This window comes from Natator depressus, chromosome 13 (assembly GCF_965152275.1).
Source record: "Natator depressus isolate rNatDep1 chromosome 13, rNatDep2.hap1, whole genome shotgun sequence".
NCBI classification, from domain to species: domain Eukaryota; kingdom Metazoa; phylum Chordata; order Testudines; family Cheloniidae; genus Natator; species Natator depressus.
In genome coordinates, this window is record NC_134246.1 from 30447350 (window position 1) to 30461866 (window position 14517).

The 14517-nt window shown below is 45.7% G+C and overlaps 1 protein-coding gene across 2 annotated transcripts in view; it reads left to right on the forward strand.

Annotated features, from left to right (window-relative positions):
- The first annotated feature begins 433 nt into the window (after positions 1-433).
- Positions 434-14517, forward strand: part of NDRG3 (NDRG family member 3) — a 118395-nt gene continuing 104311 nt past the window's right edge. For both annotated transcript variants that reach the window (XM_074970375.1, XM_074970374.1), the window contains exon 1: positions 434-560. In XM_074970375.1, coding sequence (XP_074826476.1) covers positions 517-560 — 44 coding nt within the window. In that variant the 5' untranslated portion in view covers positions 434-516. The remainder of the gene's footprint in view (positions 561-14517) is intronic.

Genomic DNA, 14517 nt, shown 5'->3' on the forward strand with positions numbered 1-14517 from the left:
CCCTCGTTGCCCCAGGTTCGCACCCAGGTGCAGAGCCAGGGAGGCACCGAGGCCTTAAGAACCGAGCCAGGCCAAGGAGGCAGGCGGGGATGGCAACACGCAGCCACGATCTCGGAGCCTGGTGGGGGTGGTGGCACCTGGCCACCATGGGCCGGAGGCTCAGCCTCTGCTCCGCAGCCAGGGCTAGGTTCCAAGGAGTGCTTCCTGCCAGCGCCGCGGCGAACTGGGACGAGGGGGGGTCTCACACCCAGCCCGGGCCCCATAGTGGGACTGGCCCTGCTAGGCCGTAACCCCAGCCCGGCCCTACTCTGGGACGGGTCGGGCCTGGCGCGAGCCAGCCCTGGGGCCGTCGAGGGAAGAAGAGCTGCTGCCCACGCAGCCCCGCCCCCCGGTTCCCTTTCCCCTCAGCGCCGCCGCCATCTTGTTTGTAGTTCTGAGACCTGCCGCAGCTCTGCGCCTGTGCAGGAGCCCCGGGCTCTTTGCCGCGCAGTGCGCAGGCGCGCTCCGGACTCTCACATGCTGGTGCCAGCGCCGGAGCTGCCGCTCTCCCTGCGAGCCCGGTAAGAGCCGGGCGGGGCTCTCCGGCGGGGCCCGGCGCAGAGCGCCCCCTTCCTACCTGCGGGCGGGGCGGGGGCTCTTGCGGGCCCTGGTCCCCTGAGCCCGGGCAGGGCGCTGGGCTCTCCCCGCCCGCTGTGCTCGGGGCGGCGGGCAGCCCCTGCCCGCGCTGGGGTGGGCACCGGTCACCGGGCGAGGGACGGTCCCTTCCCCAGGCGGCGCGAAGCCGAAGGGCGGGACGCGATTCAGGGGAAAGGGAGCCGCGACTGGGGAACTGCCCTGGGGCGCCCCGGCGGCCCCCTGGAGCAGCTAGCCGGGGGCAGCCGAGCAAGTGGCGGGGATGCGGGTAGCTCTCCGCGCCCTCTGTCGTTTCAGGACCAGTCTGCGCTGGTCTGGTCGTGTCGCAGGCGTGGGGGGAGGCCATAGACCGCCCAGACCGCCCGCGTAGAGCGCGTTAGGTCCACGGGAAAATTCTTCACCGCCCGGGGAGCTGGAGTGCTCTGCTGACGGCAGAGCCGCTTCCTTTGGCATAGCGTCTACACTGAGGCTGCGCCGCCCTAAGGTCTCCTGTGTAGCCGCTGTACGCTGATGGGAGTGAGCTCTCCTGCTGGCATAATTAAACCGCCCCCAGGCAGTGGCGGTGGGACAGCGTCCCCCTCTGACATCGCGTTGTCCACACTGGCGCTTTTGTCTGTGAAGCTTATGTCTGGGGGGTGGAGGGGTGTTTTTTCACACCCCTGACCAACAAAAGTGCTCGTGTAAACAAAGCCTTTAACGCTACAGTGGTGCTGCTGCTGCAACTCCTTAGTATTTTAATTATAGACGTACCCTCATACGTTAACAAAAGTTATCTAGTGCTCAGGTAAATGGATTGTAATGCAGGCTTCTGGTGAATTTCTTCAACCTCTTGTTCAGCTCTTTGGATTGTTTAATGGTGCGGGTTGACTTTTTGGCAGTCGTCCCCCCCCCCGCCCCCCATTAACTCAAGCTCCTAAAAGATCTAAGGTTTCAAACTTCTAGTATTCCAGTTCTCAGAACTTCATCTCCATCAACACTGATTCCTGGGACTTTCAAAAGTGAGCAGAAAATCTCTATTAGAAATGGAGTAAGTTGTAATAGGGTTCCTTTATCCCTGCCTGAGTTGTAAATAATGGGCTCAGATAAAAATCTTAACCCCACTCTTATAGGGGAATAGCCTGTAAATTTGGTAACCTGATGCTATAAATGTTGGCTTCTGCACATCACCTGTGTTAAGTAACTGGATACTTGCAGAAAGGATTCTTTCCCAGTTTTCTAGCTCCCTAAACCAGAGAAGCAATGCAGTGCCGGAAACTGCTAATTCCTTTTTGAAGGAGTGATATTTAACCCCAGGCTGCCAGAAATCTGCCAGCCTGGGACTGATGAGGGGGAAGGGGGAAGACAGTCAAGAAGTGAGGTCCAGGGCCCAAATGTCTGAGAAGTCTAGTCTCATCCCTGGCTGCTTGTATTGGGAGGGTGCTCCAGTTCCTACCAGGATGTTATGCCTGATCCTGGGCTTCATGTTGTGAAAAGCCTCTGCTCACTTCTTCTTGCTGAAAAGGAGAGAAGCCAGATGTCTTCTCCATTAGCCAGACCTGATTGTTTAGGCAGGGCTGATTTTTACTACACCTTCCCCATCTTCTGTTATTTTGGGGTGTGCTCCAGTGCTTGCATCTGTTGCTACTCAAGGTTTTCACAGGTAGCAGAATGAAATTGACATGACACAACACTGAGCAGTAATACAATTGTCAGGTTTCACTCTCCTGCTGCTGAGGAGTAAGCATTGGCACTGTCTGTCTGCAAATTTAGCACAGCCTTGCTGTCTCATTCCTAAGGTTTTCTTTGCAAACAGAAGGGCTAGAAACATGAAAGGGTAGGTTCTGCCTGAATTACGTTTTTAGTTCCTCCCGCTACTCACCCCTAAGTGGTTTTCATGTCATGTTTTTAGTAAATAATCTCTTTATATTCCCATTTTTAAAAAGTATATTTTAAGGCTGTGGTCTCAATCTGGTTTACAGATGTATGTGATTTATTCATTGAAATCATCCATGATTGTTATGGAAGCCTTCGTGGTGCTGGGGAAAACTACGGCATAGATAAACCTTAGTCACTGATGTATTGATGTTTTTTGTGGGCTTTTTTTTTTCTTGATCACTCTGACTTCATTGAAGGTCAGCTGCAAATTTAAAAAAAAAAATCAAATGGCTTTAAAATATTGTGCTGAGAGCCTCTGATAAAGATAGGAAGGAATTCAGCACATCAGGAGTATGCAAAGTCTGCCTAAACGTAGTTGTTTTGCGGAGATGAAAACAAGATATTCCTTAAATCAGTGACGTTTTTGTCTAGGGGTGAGTGGGGAGAGGAGTTGGTTGTGACAATTTTTTCCTGATTTGCAGCTTCATTTGGCTCTGTGCCTACATTTACCTGATATTAATGTAAGGCAGAATGAGTTATTCAAAAATATTGTGGTTGTTAATTTAGCTGCTTTTGGGACCATATTAAACATTCTCATAAAATTCTGTGCTGCAAGAGCCCTACTGACAGTTGGTCTTGTTGCACAGGTTGAGAAGTTGCATTGCCATGGAAGAGACTTATGTTCTAGTGCTTGGTCCAATATCTCCCCACTCAAGTTAGCAGCAGGTCTGAGAGCACAGTATGATTAGGCCTTGTTGAGGAGGGAGCCCAAAGCCTGTAGGAGAGTGATCCATCTTACTGTGGATTAGAAGAGGTTTGACAGGGTGTGACTGAATGCACCCTGTATTCACCCAGTACACACTTCTGTAATATACTTTGCACAAAGTATGCCTTGTAAGGTATAATTGGAAAACTCGTAATTCACTGGTCAGTAATATCGTGGTGAAATGTGTGTGGCATCATTGTATGTAAAGTTATGAATTTTATGTAAAGTGGTGTTGGTGAGGTATATTTAAACTCATGAAGCAACAATTAGGCAAAACAGGCCTTAAACAAAGGGATGTGTGTTTACGTCAAGTTTACACATAAACAGTAAACAGAGTCCTCGGACAATGAAAGTGAAAAGGCAGGGGACAAAGATGATGTGCATTTTGGCAAACAGGAGTGTGGAAAAAATAGCCTGGGACTCTTCACCAGGAGATTTCATGCCAGCTGGCCCTTCAGCTGGAAAGAACTTTTACGTAGAAATAACTCTCAAGAGCTTTCAGAGTAGCAGCCGTGTTTGTCTGTATCCGCAAAAAGAAAAGGAGGACTTGTGGCGCCTTAGAGACAAACACATTTATTTGAGTATAAGCTTTTGTGAGCTACAGCTCACTTCATCCCACGAAAGCTTATGCTCAAACAAATTTTTTCGTCTCTAAGGTGCCACAAGTCCTCCTTTTCTTTTCTCAAGAGCTTGCATTTCAAATGGGGAAATGAGCTATAAAGGTGAGGGGCAAACACCCCAAAAGACCCCCCCCCCTTTGCCTCTAAGAAGACAAAAAAAATCAACTGTTGGACTTTGTGGGAGAGGTCCTGACCAATAAGGCTGGTCAGTAATGCTGACAGGCGCATATGGGTAAGAACTTTGCCTTAGATCAAGCCTAATTTGTTAAGTTCTAGCATCAGAAAGGATTTGTTGGTTTTTTGTAACCATTTCTAGCTGTAATGTCTACACTTGAATGCATTTAAAATCATATTTTCTTTTGTTAATAAACTTTTTTTGTTTAATCAAATCCAGTGTGTTTATAAGTTAAACTGTTTGGGTAACTCTATTTAAGATGACAGGTGTTGTACCCTTAGAGGGACAATGGACCTCATGTATCTGGGATGTCCAGGAGAGAGCTGGATGGCGCAGCATACACGTTTTGGGGGAAAATTCGGGACTGGGAGTGTATTGGGCAAATAGTAACCAAGGCTGATGGGAGCCAGGGTGTGGCTGGTGTTTTTTGACAGGCTGCAGAGATCAGAGGTTCTGGACCAGCGCTGTGGCTGCACACAGACATTCGGGGAGTGAATTACATGTTGGCAGGCTGTTAGCAATTTGGAGGAGAACTACAACATCTTATTAATAAACACTGTAAAGCACCCCAGGTTGCAGGGCAGGTGGTTACACAGCACCTCACTGGTGTGGATTGCACCCTGGAAGGTCTCGGGGAAGGCGGGGGGGAAATCATGTTTGGGAAGCACAGTTGGGTTGCAGTGGGGTGTGAGAGGATGGGTGGATTATACTGGGGGAAACTTACCGTTGTGAGAGAATTGGCACTTCCCCCTGCCATCCTTTTGACCTTTGTCTGCCATGTAGAGACATCCAGCACCCTCTCCCTCACTGACTTAAGAGTTAAGGGCCCCACTGCCTCAGTGCTCTGTCTGCCCTCCTCCCTGTTGAAGTCTGGTGTCCTCCCAACCCAAGAGAGTGCAAATTGTGCAACAGCATGTTTTTTGTTTTGTCCTAATGTGCACAGCTCATGAGGAGAGACTGGTGGGTGATAAAGTACTAGGGCTCAGCACAGGGACACTTGGGAACTTGATTGTTTCTAGGGAAGGCACAGTAGGGAGTGGTGGCAGAGACCGATGGGTTATGGGAGTGTGACTGGGCAAACAGTTGAAATGAGATTTCAATAAAATAAAAAGTGGAATTTCAATAGAGTCATTGGGAGGCTCTCTCCAGAAAACTAGAGCTTTTCTGGTGAACTAGGTTATGGGTTACACAGTACAGGGTTGGGAAGCGGGAGGAAGCTCTAGGCTGGGAAAAAAATAAGTGTTCATCTTTGTAACAGAGGCACTGGAGCTGGCTGTCTTCTGTGTGTCACAGCCCTATTTGTATTCCTCATGGAACTTTGCACGTAAACTGAGATCATTTTTCATTATTAACAAAAGCTGTTTGATTCATGTTTTTTACTCACAGGTCACCTTTAAAACTCCTCCAGTGGATCTCTAAATAGCTCGTATTTAATGTTAGTCATCTTTTTAGATGGAAAACATACCTGTACATTTGGATTTAAAGGGGCTCCGTCAAGTAGGTCCCATAATTAGTTTTTTTTTTTTTAAAGTAGAACTGAATATTAGAATTTTTCACAAAATTATTTTAAAAAGACAGTTTGGGTTCTTTTTCAATTTAAACATTCCCCCACTACATCTTCAGTCAAAACATTGCAGCCATGTGGTAGTACATGAGAATCAGAAAATGAAATTGACTACACCTAAAATATAATGCATCTGTTTTAATTGCGCTGTTAAGTGCAAAAAGTACACAATAAAATTGTTGAAAAGTAGATTGTTAAAATTTTCAGCTTGAATAACTGACACTGTGAATTTTCAATTTTAGTTATTCAGTATCCCTTTAAATCATAGCTATCTTCTAGATTATCACAGTTGTCTTTTTAAAACAGTAAAAGCTGAGTACTTAGTGAGCTTGTTTCTATAGCTTTATTCAGTGCTGACATTGTAACCTTCCATAACCACAGCTTATCTTCTCATAATCTGGCAGCAGTGTATTTTGTAGACTATGTTTGTAAAGTGTATGCTATACCTGGGATTGGGGAGTAGCTCTGGATGTATTTGGACTGTCTGCAGGACAGCTGTCTTGGCCCAGCATAACTGATGTAGTGAAGGAGGAAGGTGAGATGTTTTATCCTGCTGCTGTTCTAACTGCATTATTGGACATTCCTGTAATGGAGGCCTTGGTTCATCTTGAAGACTCTGTTTTTAACTTGGCAGCTGGAATGCTATCCAGAGTTGTTTGCTGTAGCTAGATAAGCAAATGAAAACCTGTACAATGTTCTCAATAAATGACTGACTGGTCCTTGGGCTCCAGCATTGGATTATTCAAGCTCTACAGACAAAGGCTCTCGCTGGATTAAACCCACATAAGTGACTCATACTGAAATTTTATACTTTGTGGTAGCAGAACCTAGTTTGGTTTTTGAATATAAATATTGGTGTCTCATCATCACACTTTAATTGACATTGATAATATTGCCTCAGCATCAGTATTGAACTGATTCCAAGGAGCTTTATTCTAAGACTGAATGTGTTCACATGGGGCTATGAGACTAGTTTCGGGAGACGGGGTGTCATTGTGTCCCACTCTAAATGAGATATCCGAGTATTTGGGGCAGTTGTCAGACATTGTGAGGATAACGTAAGTTGGGCCTGATGCAGGAATTATTGGGTGACATTCTCAGACCTGTGCATGCTATTCAGGACACCAGTGTAGATGATCATAATGGTCCCCACGAGCCTAAAAATCTGAGTTTTTAAAAAAGTAGTTGGAACTTTAATAATTGATCATTCATAACGTACCTTCAATATACAGTTTGACTTCAGTAATTGATATAGCACCATTTGAAGTAATTGTCAAATACATGCTGAGTCAGACAGAGATAGGAAACTTTTGTCATCTGGCACTCATCCTGACACTTGGGAAGTGCTGTTCTGTGTTTACACTGGGTTTTTGTAGATTGCAGACTTGTGTTCCTTAGCTTAGGTGTTACTGTTAGACAACTAAGATTGCATATAAATACGGTGTTTAATTTTTCAGTAACCTGATTGTCCATGGCACTTGCCTGAGAACAGTTACAAGTCTGTGCCTTGGGACAGACCCTGCTAAATTTCACATTTTGAATCTGTTTGTTTATTGTGGAGAAACATCCTCAGTCTGGATATATACATGTGTACAATCTCCTCTTTCCCAAGCTGTTGCTTCCTTCTTTACACTCTGCATTCTGATGTGTACTGGCTGGCTTCAGCTTTCTTTCGCTTGTGGGCAAACATTTGCGTATCTGAGGTCAAACAGAATCTGGAGTGATCTCAGGACTTATCTCCTCAGAGGAGCTTAAGAGGCTTTACAGAAAATAGCCCTGCATTATTTCTGCCTTGGCAGTGACCTGGTAGGCTGTCCCTTGGCCTCCGCGTTTTCACGGCCATGGAGGTCTGGGGACGAGAGAGATTGAGTTAGTCTGCGTGGAAATCGTTCTGCCATCCTTCCAGATTGGGGCCTGGTCTACACTCCGGAGTTTTTCACCAAAAGGCAGCTTTTGGCAGTGAAACAGCGGAGGTGTGCACGCTGCCATGCCACTTTTGGCAACAAAAGTCATAGGGCTTTTTACGCAAACGTTTTGTCGCTGAAGTGCCAGTGTAGACATTTTATCACTCTCATTGGCCTCCAGAAGGTGTCCCACAATGCCCATCCTGACCACTCTGGTCAGCAGTTTCAATTCTGCTGCCCTGAAGCCAGGTAAGCAACTGTCCGTGCCTCCTCCTTTAAAGCCAGGGGAATTTTTAAAATTCCACTTCCTGTTTGCTTGGTGTGGAGAGCTCACATCGCATCTTCCCAGTTGACCATGGCGGCTCCATGCAGCAAACGCTCTCCCACTTGGACCAATGTGCAGCTGCTGGATCTGCTCAGTATTTGGGGAGAGGAGGCTGTGCAGTCCCAGCTGTACCCTAGCTGCAGGAATGTCGATACCTACGGGCAGATTGCTCAAAGCTTGTGTGAAAAGGGCTGTGATCGATACACACTGCAGTGCAGAGCAAAGATCAAGGAGCTGAGGCAGGCGTACCAGAAGGCGAGGGAGGCAAACCATCGCTCTGGAGCTATGCCCCAGATCTGCCATTTTTATAAAGTTGGACGCTATCCTTGGTGGCAACTCCGCTGCAAAGAGCCCTGTGGATACTTCGGCAGGGCTGGAGCCAGGGGAAAGTGGATCTAACCCAGAGGACAAAGTCATTAACAAAGAGGTGGAGGCAGATGACGATGTGGAGCCCAAGCTGGGGTCACGCAGTGGTGTGTCCATTCAGGAGCTCTTCTCCACTCCAGAGGTGTCTAGCCAATCTCGGCAGAGCAAGAAGCAGGAGAGAGGAGACTCCTAGTAAGTGATTTTGCTTTGTGAAGTGCAGAGGTGGGTTGAGGGCATAGAAATGTACAACAGTGGCTCTGTTTTTGTGTGCTGGACATTTCCTTGTGCAGCTAAGCAGTATAGTGGAGCAGGGTGTTGAGGCACACCGAGATTTTTATGGGAATCCTCCAGAGAGATCTTTAGGAAACTTTCCTGGGGGGACTCGCCAATCCTCTGCCAAATGTTCCTTGGCAGAGCTGCTTTGTTCTTTTTCCCCCATTGAAGGAAACTTTCCCGCACCATTCTGCAATCGTTTGCGCAGGGACCAAAGCAGCACACAGGGGAGCAGTATAGGGACTGGGGTGGAAGCTGCAAGTGTGTAGTAATCCTTGCTTCCCTGCTTACCCTCAAGAGTGAGATATCTGCTACAATGACCCCTGCCTGTGGAAAAGAGTTGGAAAATTTAGATTCTTGTCCCTAGTCCACTGCACCGCAATCTTTTCATATTGATTTTCTCCCCATGTACAATATCCCTCACCCTGGGGTAAACTCACCATGCTTGGGGTATTTGCCAGCATGTGTGCTTGTCAAAGATCAGAGAGAAAGTGATTGGTATGTTACTAGAGGTGTATTTTACTGTACTGTTTCAATGCTGTGTGTGTACTTAACGATCATGCTTCTGTGTATTGTTCCTTGTGCTGCTTCAGATGTGGCCTTCAGAGGCACCCAGTACGCACTGGTGGAGGTGCCTCTGCCAGATAAGAGAGTGCCCAAGATGGAGCAAGGAAGACATGTTCCAGGAGGTGATCAGTGCTCAGATGCAGAAAACAGAGAATGCAGACAGAGGAGGGAAGATGAAAGGCAGGGCAGAAAAAAAAGTGAGGCCTACGCTAGGGAAGCAACAAAGAGGATGTTTAAAGTTATGGAGAGGCAAACTGAGATGATACAGTCCCTCATAACCCTCCAGACTGAGCAGATGCGTGCATACTCACCTTCCCTTTCAGCACATTCAAAACTCTTTCCGATGCCCTCCCCAAATTCCACCTGAGGTCCTTTCTGCTGTCTGGGATGTCTTGCTTTCCTGGTCACTCCATCCCCAAGGACACCTTTTCAAATGATAGCTGGACTTACACACAGCTCTGAAAGTCAACCTTGCCCTGGTACCTTCTTCCTCCGCCCTGCAATTGTGTGCGTGCAATAAAAGCAAAGTTTTTTGAATGTTTTTTGAATAACTCTTTATTTCCTGCAAATTTTGAAAGCAGATGGCAGCAACAAATAAACAAGAAGTTAAATCACTTGCTTACATCGAATCCTAGGCCACAAAATCACAAGTGCTTCCTTGGAAAACTTGATTTCATTAAGTAGTAGTCCAGAGCATAGCAATATACATTACTGGTTCTCATCTTCAAAGTATTGCCTCAAAGCTTCCCTGTTTCAAATTGCCCCCCCTTTGTGCCCCTCTAATAGCCCTGGTATCTGGCTGCTCAAAAGCTGCAGGCAAGTGTTCTGCCTCAGCAGTCTGAGCAAACTTTTCACCCTTTCGTTCACAAATACTGTGCAGTGTGCAGCACACAGCTATGGCCATGGGAATATTATCCTCATTGAGGTCTAACTTGCCATAAAGGCATTGCTAACGTGCCTTTAATCTGCCAAACACACATTCCACTGTCATCCTGCACCTGCTCAGCCTCTTGTTGAACCGCTCCTTACTGCTATCTGTGTTTCCCATGAAAGGCTTCATGAGCCATGGCATTAGGGAGTACTCCAGGTCTTCCAGAATCACTGTGGGCATTTCAAAGTCCCCTACTGTAATCTTCTGGTCTGGAAAGAAAGCCTCTGCTTGCAGCTTTCTATACAGGCTGGTGTTCCTAAAGATACATGTATCATGCACCTTTCCGGACCACCTTGCATTGATTTCAGTGAAACGCCTGAAGTGATCCACAAGTGCCTGCAACACCATGGAGCAGTACCCCTTCCTATTGATGTATTCTGTCGCAAGATTGTCTGGTGCCACAATTGGAATATGCATGCCATCTATCGCCCCTCTGCAGTTAGGGAAACCCAATAGCCATCCACTATTTCATGCACATTGCCAAAAGTCACAGACCTTCGCAGCAGGTTGCAATTAATGGCTCTGCACACTTCTGTTAACGCAGCCCCAATGGTCGACTTCCTGACTCCAAACTGATTTGTGACCAACTGGTAGCAGTCCAGAGTCACCAGCTTCCACATGGCAATTGCCATGCAATTCTCCACTGAGAGGGCAGCTCTCACTTGGGTGTCCCTGTGCCACAGGGTTGGGGCGCGCTCAGCACACAGTCCCAGGAAGGTGGCTTTCCTCATCAGAAAGTTGTGCAGCCACTGCTCATCATCTCAGACCTGCATAACAATGTGATCCCACCACTCAGGGCTAGTTTCCTGAGCGCAAAAGCAACAGTCCACCACGTTCAGCTGTTCCGTGAATGCCAAAAGTAATCTAATGTTGCTCCTATCTATGTCAGCACATGAGGCAATTGTGAATCCTGTTGAGTTTGGAATGTCACAATTAACTACACTGCCATTCACGATGTGCTACTGACAGCTAGCAGAGCATTGGAGAGCAGTGCGGGATCCATTCTTTCAGACACAGGTGACGGGGCGAGCAGAAAACAAAAGGACATTGAAAAATGCCACGAACTGAAGATGGAAGCACATGGAATGCTGGAATGGAGGGGGGGAAAAAATGCCTCATGGGACATTGAGCCCAGACCCATGATGAGCTGCTATCCGCTTCGCCTTCCCACAAGACCTAGCAGCAGAAGGTGGAGAGCTGAACTGTGGGATAACTACCCACAGTGCATTGCTCTCACTGTCAATGCGACTGCCCCAAGTGTGCATGTACTATGCTGACAGAGGAAGACAGTGTGAACATGCAATAATTTTCTTTCAGCACATTTTGATCAGTGTAGACATGGCCTTAGTGATGTTGAAGATACCTCTTGTGCTCTACCTGCTCCACCCCAAACAGTTCCCTGCAGGCTGAACTGAATGTGTTTGTTGCATTTCCCCTAGTGGCTGAGGGAAGCAGCTAATCTGTCCTTGTTCTGCTGCACTTTCTAGTAGGCAATTGTTAGCAGTTGCCTGTACTGCTACACCCTAGATGTGATATGAGAGCCATTCTCCAGTCAGTGTAGACTGAGAGTAAGTGGCTGATTGCTGTGTTCATGGAGTAAGCCCTGTGGCGGTGACATTCAGAAGAGGAAAGGAAAGATACGAAAACTGACAGTGGACCAGGCAATGTCTTCCTTTGAACTCTTGCCAGGCCCATGATTGCTGCTACTCCACAGTGGCGGGATATCCACTGGGAGAAGTGCTTGGATGCTAGGGCTTGTCTAAACTACAAAGTTATAACTACCTAAGTCGACTTAGTTTTGCCTCCGTTCACACTTAGTTTAACTAAACTAATTCCAGTTTTGTGTGTGGACTTTTGTATCTGTTTAAAACTGTACGTTTTCAGGCTCAAGCTTTAATCAATGTAATCCCAGTTTTAAGACAATAAAAGTGTCTACATACAAAGTTGCACTGATTTAACTAACTCAGTATTAAAATCACACCTGTATTAGCACAACTTGGTGTGTAGATGAGGCATGAGTGTGTAATTACTCTGATTTTTGTGAATGCATCCTGGACGTATTGATTGTCTTGAATTAAAGAAACACAATCAACTTAAAAATCACACTCTTTTCTGAAAAACTGTACCCATTTTTGTTAAACTGATGCCCGAGTTTCCTATAACTGAAGAAGATTAGACAATGAAAAATGTCTTTCATTTTGTTATAAATTTTGTGCATGTATTACACTATGTACGGCTAGTTTCACTTTCTCCTGGATAGTAATTTTCACCTTTAGTTTACGTGGTTGTCTTACACAGCAACAGGAGAGAGAAAAGTATTCTTAAAAATAAAACAATGTAATTGTAAAACCATAGATTCTGGCAGCAGGACTCAGACAAGTGAAGTACCTGAAACTATTTTGAATTGACTGGGTTTAAGTTGATATCCTTGTAAAATGCAACAAAAATAGTGAAGTTACTGACTGCTAAACAGACTTATGGGCAGTATTCTTGGAAGCTTCAATATTGACTCAACAGCTGTCTTGTCATAAGTTACACAGTGAAAGCTGTTCTGTGTAGTTAGGTCTTTCTGATTGTGTCTGTGCAGAAATAAAATCGGAGGCTTCTGCTTCTAACAGTGGCTTTTGACTACACTAGATTTAGTGTGCTGTTATTTAGCCAATAACGTTTATTTTTCATTTTGTGTAGGTGTTTTGTGTTTTTGAATAGTAGGCAGAGGAAAATTTTTGATTCATGTTTGGCTGAAATCGATACAATATTTTCATCCAGAAGAAATTTGTAGGATTTGTTTGTTTTTTATTTGAATTTAAAGATTGTTACCTGCAAAGGAGAAGTCTTAAATCAGCAGGCCAGTACTAATGGTGATCTGCAGAAGAGGGAAATGAATGTATCCTTATTGTTTTAGGATGTATAAAGGTAGCTTGAAAGTTCTGTTTTTTCCTAACTGCTTGTTTTTATACTAGAAAGTCTTATTTAGGCTACAAGACTGTATGGTGGCTGGAAAACTGTTGCAATGGTGATACCACAAGGATGAAACAAGTGTAAGCTGAGCAATTGAGAGGAATGGCTTTTTCACAATCCTGTAGCATCATGCTGTATTTTGCAATGACTCAACAGACTTGGTCCTTGCCAGTACATGGGAATGACCGCATTAATATTGTATGCAGTGTTGTAACCGTGTTGGTTCCAGGATACTAGAGAGACTGGATGGGTGAGGTAATATTTTTTTATTGGACCAGTTTCCGTTGGTGAGAGACAAGCTTTTGAGCTTACACAGAAGCTCAGAAGCTTTGTCTCTGTCACCAGCAGAAGTTGGTCCAATAAAAGATACTACCTCATACACCTCTCTCTAGCATCAATATTAGTGCTCTGATACTACATTAATAAGCACCAGGAAATACTGTAGAATTCCTAGCCTGATCTGCAAAGATCTGTCTGGCCACAGGATGCTGGTTACTGCTGATTGTTTCCAGTTGCTAAACTGCCTTGAAGAAAGTGAAAATCCATGAATACCATACCTATATAAGCAACTGCTGTAGCTGTCACAGAAGTGTTATGAGATAACAAATGGGAGGGGAGGTGTCCACAGGAGACTTACTCCATTAAATGTCCCCTCTGACAGTGTGTGTCTGTCTAAAATTGTGAACACCATTTTGTATTGCAGCTTCCATCTTGGATTGTAACCTTCATTGTGACCTTCATTTCATAGTGTAACCTTTGTGATGGGCTAGAACATCAGTTTACTATTCGAGACATGGCACCTAGTTGAATGATTAAGGCTGCAAAGCCATCAGAACAATATAGGGCCATCAACTTTGGTTGTTTCTCAACCACTAGCAATGGGCTGATAGTTGAGACAGTCAACACACAGAAGCCTGACTAGGGCAAGGGCTGGAATATTGCAGCTGGAGCACATGAGCAAAAAGGAACAGATAGACTGTTTGTATGGGGGCTGTCGGTTACCATGTGCCACAAGACCAAGATCATGCTGCTTCAAAATGGCCTTAGAGCTGATGGCTGTTTTGTTGGTGATGAGTTCAGCGAGGCTGGGACTAGGAGACCTGGTCTACATTATAGCATTAGGTCAACCTAACTAACTGTATAAGCTTCTACACTACAGTGTTCCTCCTGTCTATGTAACTCACCCGCTACACCTCGGCGAGAGGCGTAGCACTTAGTTTGCGTTCGGTTGACATCCTGACACCCCAGTATTTACCACTGTCATGTAATTAGGCTGTGTTTTGAATAAAGTATGTCTTGTGAGGTATCATTCTAAAAGTTTTGATTTGCTAGACATTAATATCTCGTTGGATTGTGTGTGTTATCGTCATATGTGATGCTATATAGTTTGGCTATGTGTGTGTTACTAAAACATGTTGTGAGGTTGGAAGTTCCCACAAACAGCCTTTCAGGTACAACAGTAAAAAGGCCAAACAATGTTAATGGCTTATTGAGGAAATGCAGACAAGCACAAGGATTACCCCAGGAACTGTGTACAATAGAAACCTCTGAGAGAGCACTGCACAATGGGAACTGTTT